General features: G+C 54.6%; 3 protein-coding genes across 3 annotated transcripts; 2 read left to right on the forward strand and 1 right to left on the reverse strand.

The window, feature by feature from the left end:
• Positions 1-3,855: 3,855 nt before the first annotated feature.
• Positions 3,856-4,947, reverse strand: NCS57_00192200 (uncharacterized protein; the record flags this gene model as incomplete). The annotated part of the gene is made up of 3 exons (XM_053051969.1): positions 3,856-3,989; positions 4,039-4,201; positions 4,249-4,947. The coding sequence occupies 3 exons, from the start codon at positions 4,945-4,947 to the stop codon at positions 3,856-3,858; spliced, it is 996 nt and encodes a 331-aa protein (XP_052917215.1).
• A 1,278-nt stretch (positions 4,948-6,225) lies between these two features.
• On the forward strand, positions 6,226-7,244 carry NCS57_00192300 (SWIB/MDM2 domain-containing protein; the record flags this gene model as incomplete). The annotated part of the gene is made up of 4 exons (XM_053051970.1): positions 6,226-6,238; positions 6,311-6,450; positions 6,540-6,989; positions 7,056-7,244. 4 exons carry the CDS (start codon positions 6,226-6,228, stop codon positions 7,242-7,244), a joined length of 792 nt encoding a protein of 263 aa, XP_052917216.1.
• Positions 7,245-8,546: 1,302 nt separating this feature from the next.
• On the forward strand, positions 8,547-10,932 carry NCS57_00192400 (RING-type E3 ubiquitin transferase; the record flags this gene model as incomplete). Its single annotated transcript, XM_053051971.1, has 2 exons — positions 8,547-8,939; positions 8,995-10,932. 2 exons carry the CDS (start codon positions 8,547-8,549, stop codon positions 10,930-10,932), a joined length of 2,331 nt encoding a protein of 776 aa, XP_052917217.1.
• Between the last annotated feature and the right edge of the window lie 129 nt (positions 10,933-11,061).

Below are 11,061 nucleotides of genomic sequence, written 5' to 3' on the forward strand. Positions count from 1 at the left end.
CGCGCTTTTAATCGACAAGCCAAATCCCCGAAGAACAGTTGTTCCTTCACGCCGGGAATCTCTCTTCGACTCTTGCCATTCCTTAGCCAAGGCCCGCAGAGTTCCCTGAAGAACCTCAATGTCTTCGAAGAGGCTTGCCGTCTCATCTTTAAAATCCTCTACAACAACACTATGCTGAAGGAGCTCGCTCTTCTAAGGGGTGATAATAAAAGCCCCGGCGGAGGGGACAAGGATGAGAAGAGTCAGGGCCGCTATGGTAAAGTGGAAAGGGTTTGATCCCCGGGCGACAGTCTTCGAGAGCACATGCTGGACGAAAGCAGCCTTGAAATCGGTCGGGGTTTGCGTCGGGTTGGCTCCGAAGATCACGTCTCCAGCCGGCTCTTCCATGCCAGTTCACAAGCCCATGCCATGGCTTCGTTTTGCCATCCAGGTATACGAGCAGACAAAGAGCCCCTTCCTCATCGTAGTCGGCAACAGCCTCTCGGACACTACCCTCAACAATTCCAACGACATTTGGATGGTCGATGCTCCAAGCCCCGCGGAGAACGAATATTCAGCTGCTGTCGGAGCGTACCTTGGGCCTTTCAGCGTAGAACGGCATCCCCACCTCGGTCCGGCAACAAGACATGGTAGACCAATCTGACGCTGCTGTCCAAACCTTCGATGAAGGAAGCACGCCCGACGATGCCAGCGCGAGCAAGCAGATTTTCGTGTCTCGTTTTCTTAATCACCAAGAAGCTCTCACACCCTAGTATGGTTTGAATGAGAGGATGGGCGACGGTTCGACTTACCAAGCGGAGTTGCACCGAGACAGAACTACCTCAGCGATGTTGTGCTTCGCGTCCTCCCCCTTGCCGCCAAGCAGGAGCTCCTCTCTTGGGCAAGACACCACGCGATCGAGTTGGTGCCAGCGCTCTCGGGAGCGTGTCAACAGCCCGAAGTATCGCAAAGCGTTTGCCTCTGGAAGGGGAACCAACACAACCCGGAAGCCACTACAGCAGCTCATAGCCTTGAAAAAAGGATCACGTCGTTGGAGCAAGCCTATCGTCACCAGAAGGCCCAGTAGAGAATCCCACTTAGTGACATGGGCCGTCGACAGCTTTTCCCACCAGGCCACTCAATTACAAACCGAGATTCGCAGCCAGGCAAGGGCCTCAGAACTCATGGCACGGAGCGTGGCATCCATGGGAGATGTCTAACGTCACCAGAGCACGGATCTACAGGAAACCCCTCCCAACATCCAGGAGGCCATCAGTCGCGAGCGCGCAGGCCTCAAAGAGGCCATGCGTCTGGATATCCAGAATGCCATTCAGGTCCAAGCAGCCGAGACCAAGGGAAGCCTCGACGAGCAATTTCGGCAAGCTGTCAAGGAAACCATGGAAGACGCTCAGCCTCAGAGCCAGGATTACCAAGTCACCTTGAGTCAACTCCGAGATATTCTTCAAAAGCTTCAAGACGCCAAAGTTTCACCCAACTGCAACATAGAAGGACGATCTGAATCAAACCAGTACTCCCCACACGTAGTTAATGGCCTCAGCTAGATAGATAGTGACGTGGCCACACTGATGAGATGAGCATGATCCATTCCCAGCAGACAGTGATTTGTATCCTTAATTAATATCCAAGAAACCCCACGTTCTCTAATGGCTAGGACGAGAATCACGCAGGAGGAGGGTCACAGTACAATCACTAGGAGCGTGCACATTATAGAAAGAAACACAGTGGTCTATCAAGTAATAATTCCATAATTGCCAAAGGTCATAAGCCGTGGAAGTTCTCCCTTCCCATACCTTTCCCATAGTGCCTGTGTCGTAAATCATCCGTGATAGCCCTGCCTATATTCCGTATTCCGTATTTCGCAGTCCGAGTATGAGCATATAACGCCGTGATTGCTCATTGTAACAAGAAAGAAAAGGTCAGCAGAGCGAAGTCAATCGTAGCCGACATGCCGTTCCATACCCCTGCACAGCTGAATGCGCTGAGAAGAGAGGAAGGCGATGGTTTTAAATACCAGAGGGGAAAAGATGGAGGAGGAAAAAAAGGAAGGGGAAGGCGCATGTCAATCCCACGTCGCAGTACATCCCGTCGGATTAGTTACGCGCGTTCTCCATCCCAACCAGTCGCTCATACGTGTCCCAGCTGCACTTGGCCTGCATCGCCATGCGAAGGACAGGTGGAATATTAGACTCGGTGTCCAGGAGCCATTCTCGCAGTGCTTCCAAATCTTTTGTGTCAGCGTTGCCGTTCCATCGCCTGGGCAAAAGCCCAGCGCTGCTGAGCCATCTCCTGGGCAAGGGTCTCGCGTTGCTGGGCCAGGGAAGTGCTAAACCCTTGAACGATGAAAGAGACATCCTGCTCCACCTGAACAGTCTCTTCCCAGGTATACTCATCTCTCTCGTCGTAGTAGTGCTCCTTGATTTGTCCTCCCAATCCCGCAGGTAATCACAACAGTAAAGCAACACCTTCTTCTTCAGATCCATCGGCAAGACCCGGATGACTGGCTCGCTGAGCCACTCTCACATCGGACCCTTCAAAAACGACTGGGTAAAGGCGGGGTTTCGAACTTGGTTGACAAGATCGCCAACGCGCTCGAGAGCTTGGGTCCTGGTGATGGAACGCTCGACTACCTGGGGCTGCAGTGCCTGCAACGCTTGTTCCTCGTGGGTCGGCATGGTCGTTACGCTGTCGCTGAATCAAGGTAGTCACAGTCTGGTGGGAAGGCTAGTTACGAAGGAAGTGTTAGTTGCTATTACTGCAAAGTTATAGGCACACGGGAAGTAACTACCTGTAATGTAGGATCAAGACTTGGATAGAATAAGCCTGGCCGCGAGTGGAGTTGCTAGTAATCTGTCCCAGAGCAGAGGTTAGTAAGACGTGAAGGCTCTGGGAATATGTCCTTACTTGCGTCACAGAGTAACAGTCAAGCTCATCAACCTGACGTGCAGTTCAAGAGTGACGTGGATTTGTCTTCAGAGGCTTAACAAAACGTTAGCACTCGACCAAACAGAGGATAATAGAAGATGGAAGAACATACTGTAAGAAACCTTGCGTAAGAGGTAGAGAGCTACTGAGAGGAATGCAAAAGAGTCGTTGCGAGGTGAAAAAGGAAGGCCTGCTCGGAGAGACGAAGAATGATTGCTGTGCGAGATAGAGAAGGACTGCTCGGTGGGACACGGAAGCGCTGCTCGGAGGGATGAAGAAGGAAGGGCTGCTTTGAGGGATAAAGAAGAGCCGCCGTGTCGGACGAAGAACGACCTCAGCGTGGAGGTAAAGGGATAGAAGGTGACCTTGCGAAAGCTGCAAGTAAAGAAGTGCGATGCAAAGGAAAGGTAGGGAAGGGAAGGGAAGTTTGCGACGAGCTTGTGATACCTGCCTGGGGAGGGAAGCTAGAAACACGTCGAAGTGCAGAGAACTATGTTGACATTAAGAATGTCTGTGATCATGGACAGACGCTTGGTTAGCGAGTTATTCATTCTTGAGATCTGTAGTTTAGTATGGTTATTCCACCTTAAAGGAGATGAACCTTAAATCCCTAACTCGCCTCTTAAGCAATCAAGATGCGGGGCTCCAAACGGGGCAAATCGCCTGAATGTCAAACGAGTCTTCATTGTGTGTTGTCGAGTGGCAGTGGTGCCTGTTGTTGAGGAGGGGGGCAAAGCTGGGAGCGACGTCTCAAGGAACGAACAGTTGTAAACCATGTCTGTTTGGTGTCGGCGAAAGATAATCAGTGGCCTGAAGCAAAGCCATATTCTATAGACGCTGGCAGAACTCATACTATTAAACGAAGCAAGCATATCTTGAAGCCTTTGATCTTTGTCTCGGCCTTAGCTCAAGTCATGATCAAAATCCTGCAGCTTACAGATATGGCTTTACCTGTTCTTCCGACCACACCCAAAACTTCTCTGCCATTCCCGTTCCGCCCTCGGATTCTAGCAAGGCGCCAGCCTGTAGGTCTGAGCGGATGGGCATAAATCGACCCCAAGGGACAACTAGACGCCATTAGAAACCGTGCCCCCGACGGGGAGTTGGGTCACTTACCCCAGATTCCTGATTTTTCGATTGTGATATCAGGGGAAAATGCAGCAAAGAGCTCGGTATAAGCTCCATTAATAGGGGGGTAGCAAGTTACGACTCGGGGGTAGTATAACCACCAGGCTGAGGTACGGTCAAGCTCGCTGTGTAAGTTGCCGGGGTTGAGCGCCTTTGTATATTAGCAACTGGCTGGATGAGGGCAATGAAGAGACTTACCACGCTCACAATCCCGTCCTCTTTGTACCTCCTGGCAAATTCGGCATTATGGTAATAATTGCCAGCCTTGCTAACACCGTACTTGTGCAAGATCGTGCGCGGCTTATTATAATCGAGGTTATCGGGGTCAAAGCCGTTTGTGGGTGAAAATGCATCGGCAGCTGAGCTGGACACCCAGATGACACGGACAGAGTCTTTCGGCGCTGTCTTGGCTGTGGCCTGAAGAAGAGGCGTGAGGTGCTTGGTAAAGAGAAAGTGGCCGACGCAATTCGTCCCCAGCTGAAGCTCATATCCCTGCTTCGTCTTTGAGCCCTCGGGGGGCGTCATAACGCCTGCATTGTTAAACAGGAGATCAAGCCTGGTCTCAGCTCCAAGGAACTGCTTTGCCGAGGCACCAATAGTGGTCAGGTCAGCCAGGTCAAGCTTGAGCAGCTTCAGTGCGCCGCTGGACGACGGATGCTGCTGCTTAATGGTCTCGATGGCGGCCCGACCTTTTTCCTCGCTGCGACTGGCGACCCAGACAGTGGCGTTCTTGTTGTAGAGCACCTGTGCAACCTCACGGCCGACGCCGGTGTTGGCGCCCGTCACGAGGGCGACACGGCCAGTCAGATCAGGCACTGAAGACTCTGTGAAGTGTGGTTTTGGCGGAAACGCTTGGCTGAGGGCGTTGATTGGATTCATTATTGGAAGGGGCGCCATTTTTGAAACGTTGATCAATGGTTGGTGGTATTCCTGAGACAGTCTTGATGGTTGAAGGCTCAACTCTCCTCTGCGGCACGGATATCACGGGACAACTCTCGGCCGCGCGGGGCAACGAGCCGAGGAGCCGGAGACTCGGCGCTCTTGAGACAGATAAGACATTCTTGCCCGTATATTTGACGTGCTGGAAGCAAGTGCATTGTTTAAAGAGAATACCGTCCTCAGGGAGGATTTCGCTTGCAAAACAACCTGGAGATAGGTGACCTGGAGCCTTTTTTTTTTAAGTGCTTACGGTACGTATGGGCCCTCCTTGGCGCACGCCCGTGTGACTTGATTCGCCTACGGGCTGACCTACTCTGGCTTTGGCATGGTTTTGTAAGGAAATGAAAAAGGCTGATTGTGCTGGGAATGATAATGTTTCACGAATAAAAGAATCACGTGGTTAGGATGAAAGACTCGACTCTGACCAGACCAAAAACACAACACAGAATAAAGCTTCATCATCCATCGTGATCTGGATGAAGCTCCCCTCTGTCGATTGGCGCCCTCTTTCCGAAATACGCTTTTCCCCATCGGGCTAACACCCCCAAGTCTCCTCCAACGCCACTGGCCATCCTCGCTGCATTGTCCCCTGGCCCCCGCTCAGCCACACCTCGGGTGAGCCTCATCAGCCTCATCAGCCTCATCGGACTGGGGATCGGTGGCTTGCCATTTCGGGTGGACGTCAACTTGCCCCAGCCATAACATCGGACAAAAACGTCACCCTCAGCCTTTTCCAAGCCCAACTCTTCTATCCCTCTCGTTAATTTCGTCTCGCGCATTCACCTCGACCGGCCGCCTTCCGTCTTCACTGTTCCCTTCTCTCATGCCGCGGTTCGTCCGGTGCAATCGACCGGCCGCGGACCCTTCGCGACCAACCATCGTCGTCCACCACCTCTGAACCGCGTTGACTGCGAAATCCTCCGATCGTATCTGACCCTCCCGAGAAGCAACCTGCGCAGCTGCCCTGGGATATGCTTTGATATCGGCGACCACGGCGCATTCTTCCTCCTCTGCCGCGATCGCGTTTGACTCTCCCTTGCCGTCTACAGCCTGCTGTTGCCCGTCGATCGATCCTCCTGTTTGTTTGCGCCATACCCCCGCCGTTCGAGGTAGCCCCCTCTCTCGTCGTGACAAGTTCATCCGAGCCGCCTCCGCTCCCGGGTCAACCTCCCTTCCTTGTGCAACCCGAAGCAATTTACAGCAGCCGTCTCCCGCGAATCTCGTTAGCCAGTCATCATGAGTGTTCCTTGTAAGTTGCCCGGCGACCCCCTTGGCACAGACCCTCTCCCTCTGCATCAAATGCTAAATACACAACTCCCAGTGACTCCCGACGAGCGTGAGCGCTACACGTTCATCATTGATGAAATCCTTGAGTCGGCCGACCTCGAGACCATCTCGCGAAAGAAGATTCGACAGGGTTTACAGGCTGCCCTCGGCGGGCAGGATCTCAGCGACCAGAAGGTATGCAACCTCTCTACCAGTGTTGCGCTTGCTAGCTCCCGCCTCCTGCAACCACATTTTCATCCCGTCTGGCTAACCCGGCACGATAGGACGCCATCAAGCGCCTTATTGAGGATCGTTTTGACGCCGTTTCTGGAGCCGACAACGGCATTGTGCCCCCCTCCTCCGTCGAGCCGTACGCCACCAATGGCACATCCGATGCTGGCGAGACCGAACAGTCGGCGACTCCCGAACCCTCGCGAAAGAAGGTCAAGCGATCATCCTCGGCTGAAGACGCAGACGCTCGCCTAGCCGCCCAGCTGCAAGCCCAGGAGAACAGCCTAGCCAGAGGACGCAAGACCCGGGGAGGGGACAAGGCAAAGCCTACCAAGAAGAAGGCTGCGCCTCGCAAGAAGAGCGCCAGAAAGGTCAAAGCCGATGACGACAGCGACCTGGACACAGGGGACGCCGAGGTGGGCAAGAAGAGAAAGGCTGGCGGGGGTTTCCAGAAGCCGTTCAACCTGAGCACTACTCTGTCAGAGCTCGTGGGTGAAACCCAGGTATGTATCGTGTCGGGGTTGACGCCCAGGTAAACATGTTCAGGTGGACTAATACGGATGTCATAGTTGTCCCGACCCCAAGTTGTCAAGAAGCTCTGGGAACACATCAAAGCAAACGATCTTCAAGATCCCAAGGACAAGCGCCAAATTATATGCGACGAAAAGATGCAGGCAGTCTTCAAGCAGGCCAGGGTGGACATGTTCCGGATGAACAAGGATATTGGAAACCACCTTTACCCGGTTGGAGAAGAGTGAGCTACGACAGGATGGCAATGCAGGCGCATGCATCGGCACGAGGAAAGTCAATGAGGATTTCAGATGACAGCGTTTTAGGCGCGCAGCGGCGTAACCGGCATTGATGGGCTGCAGGTTTTGTTTATTCCCCTTGGCGGCAATGACAGCATATGGACAGGGGAGCATACTGGGTGATTTTAGTTGGATGAGTCGGATGCTTTGACTCTGGGTTTGCCCGTGGGTTCAGCAGAGGTCATTGAGCAAGTGCTCCGAGGATATTCATGACCTATTGGGAGATGGAAGTAAAGGATAGGAGCACTATAGTTGCTGGGGAGTGAAGGACATTTCGTGTTGGTGGGCCCTTTGGCGTCCACATGGCACTTCACAGCTGGTCGGGAGGAGTATGTTTTTATACTAGGAATTCCTACACCACAGCTTGCGCTGATGGCTTAAAAAAACAGACTGGTTGCTCCATGAGCGCCAGATAAAACAAAGCCGAATTGTTCATGCAGTGTGATGGGACTGGTGAAGAGTGCAATCCGCTGACCATAAAGATAATCGAGTGAGATATCCAGAGCATGCAAAGAGTGCCTTGCACAAAGAGTCATGCCTGAGGCGGAAATATCCATGTGAATCATCAAGACAAGGCACACTTGGAAACCTCCTTTTGACTCCTTTCTGTGTCTGTCTTTGTGATAGAGCTTCACCACTCGCATCATAATGACTCAGGGATAAAGGTCCAGGCCAATCTCGCCAACTCCGGCGTTTTTCTGGCCGGTGACTCTTTGAATGGCAAGACGCACAAAGAAGCCAATCAAGCGCCTCAGTTTTGCATCGCCCCCGGATGGGTGAGATTACTCAGCCGCGGATACGGGTAAAAGTGGCTGCACAAGCCACAACGCCCCCACGGCACCACACGAGATGGCAGGGCAGGGCACCCAACGGGAGATACGTACCTGCCTGGTGGTTCCTGCCCGCCCGCCGAGTCGTGGAAGTGCCCCGCCATTGCGAACAGAAGAAGAAGGCCCAAGGCCACCCCCAAATAAAATCTGGTCGACATCATCACCCAGGACATCACTTTCAGCCATTCTCCTCGACCACGATAACTTCACCACTCCCGACGACTCAAGCGAACCACCAAGACACTGCCCGCGACGTAGTCGACTCTTCTCTGCTCAAGCCCTCGGCCCAAACCAAAACAACTTCCCTGTCTGGGTAGCAGCACCTAGACGAGCGACATAAACCAGAGTTCCACGGATCTATCCTCCCACTTCAACCACGGCGACAGATCAACCTACCACCAGGCACTGGGAACCGACCGTTATGGCTCCACAAGCCGGAGACTCTGGAGCAGCTGCCTCTGAGCCACACAACCAAGGCAACGCCTCTCGCAATCGAGGACAAGGACGGGGCAAAGGCAACCAGGGTCGGCGAGGAGGCCAACGACGTGGACGAGGCGGAAACAACGCCAACGTCCCCTCAGTGCCCGCGAACCCAGCAGCCCAAGATGTCGCTGCCGCAGCATCCAGAGCCCATGCTATGAGCGCGGGCAAGACGGCGGAAGCTGCCGACGACGATGACGAAGGTGAAGTCTGTTTTATCTGCGCGAACCCAGTCGCTCACCACTCGATTGCGCCCTGCAACCACACGACATGTCACATCTGTGGTCTGCGTATGAGAGCCCTTTATAAGACGAAGGACTGCGCACACTGCCGTGTATGTTTCCCTCCCTGGCCTCCTGTCGAGCGCTGAATCACTGACAACCTACTAGACTCCGGCTCCCTTTGTCATCTTCACGGACGATGCTGAGAAGCGCTTCGAGGACTATTCGGAAAAGGACATCACCACAACCGACAGCAATATCGGAATCAAGTACACAAACGAGGATATCGTCGGCGACACAGTCCTCCTTCTACGATACAACTGCCCTGACCCGTCCTGCGACTTTGCTGGCCTAGGCTGGCCCGATCTGCACCGCCATGTCAAGTCCGCCCACCGCAAGCGCATGTGCGATCTCTGCACTCGTAACAAGAGGGTGTTCACGCACGAGCACGAGCTGTTTGGGGACCGTGAGCTGGAGAAGCACATGCGTCATGGCGACGACAAGCCCGGCGCCGCGGACCAGACCGGTTTCAAGGGCCATCCTCTCTGCGGCTTCTGCGGAGAACGATTCTACGACGACGATAAACTGTACGAGCACTGTAGGATGAAGCACGAACGATGCTTCATCTGCGACAGACGGGACTCGCGACATCCACACTATTACCTTGATTACAACTCGCTCGAGGAACACTTCAAGAAGGATCATTTCCTGTGCAAAGACCGGGAATGCTTGGAAAAGAAGTTTGTCGTGTTTGAGTCAGAAATGGACTTGCAGGCTCACCAGCTGAGCGAGCATGGTGGCAAGACGGCAGGAAGGGATGCACGCGTAGTCAATATGTCGGGATTCGACCTTCGAACGCCCTATCAACAAGAGCGAGGAGGTCCAAGTGGCCGTGATGGAGAGGGACGTCGTGGTGGGCGAAGAGGTAATAGGGGCCGTGACCCTAATGCGGAAACAGTCCCTGTGAGCTCTGCCCAGCCTTTGCGACGCGACGAGATTGCCTTCCAGCGACAGATGGCCATCCATTCGGCCCAGTCTGTGTCGAACCGGACCTTTGGGGGATCGCTCTCTGCCCCTTCGCCCACACCAGCTGCTGCCTCATCACAGCCTCGTGGCGGCAGCTCATCGACTACCCCTCGAGGAAGCCAGACGAATCTCGCCAACCCGATCGAGTCAGCCACCGTCGTCGACACGGCCAATCTCGCACCTGAAGAACGTGCCCGACTTGTTCGCCACGGCGCCGTGGTGGAGCGAGCATCCAACCTCCTTGGCAACGACAACCAGCGTATGGCCACATTCCGTAACCAAATCTCGTCCTACCGCCAGGGCGGCCTCACGGCGCCGCAACTCATCGATGCCTTTTTCACACTCTTTGCCGACACATCGTCCAACGCTCTCGGAACACTGGTACGAGAAGTCGCAGATCTGTACGAGGACAAGGCCAAGGCCGACGCCCTGCGCAAGGCTTGGCAGGACTGGCGCGCCATCAATGAGGACTACCCAAGCTTGCCCGGCCTGAGCGGCATGCACGGCGCGACGTCGAGTTCCAGCGGTTGGGCCAACGCTGCCACCGCGAACCCGGCTTTGCCCAACGCAGCGCCTTCTCAGAAGCACTCGAACCGCGTGCTCAAGCTCAAGAACAGCACAAGACTGGGGGGTCCTGCGCCTGTTTCGGCAGGACCCTCATCGTGGGCCGGTCGTCCTGCGGCGACCCCTCCAACTTCTTCCTCGTCCGCATTTCCATCTCTCCCTTCGGCTGCCGGCTCCTCCTCTTCATCCTCCCGCCCCAACTGGACAGCCTCTTCCGCTCCTTCGTCCTCTCAGTCAACGACCCTCAACCGTGCCCGTCCGGCACCCCGTCCAACAGGCGAGGACGCCTTCCCCGCTCTGCCTGCCGCACCAAAGCCCACAACCACGATCTTTGGCTACGGCAACGGGCGTGCCGTCCGACGTGACTACGGACACCGTGAGACGGGCTTCCAATGGGGCAGTGGACCAAGCACGCCCGCCGCCGAGGAGCCTGCTGCCGGAGCCGAGGAAACCGGAGGCAAGGGTAAGAAGGGCGGCAAGAAGGGTAAGAAGCAGGTTTTGGTGCAATGGGGTTAAGATGATGATGAAAATTGATGTGTGATGCTGCTGCTGTTGGAGTCGTGTTGGGGATACCAGGTCATGTAGCGATGAGGAGAATTAGCGATCAAGATATCCCAGAGTGCCAGCCAGGATGCATATGGATCT

This window comes from Fusarium keratoplasticum, chromosome 2 (assembly GCF_025433545.1).
Source record: "Fusarium keratoplasticum isolate Fu6.1 chromosome 2, whole genome shotgun sequence".
Classification (NCBI taxonomy): Eukaryota; Fungi; Ascomycota; class Sordariomycetes; order Hypocreales; family Nectriaceae; genus Fusarium; species Fusarium keratoplasticum.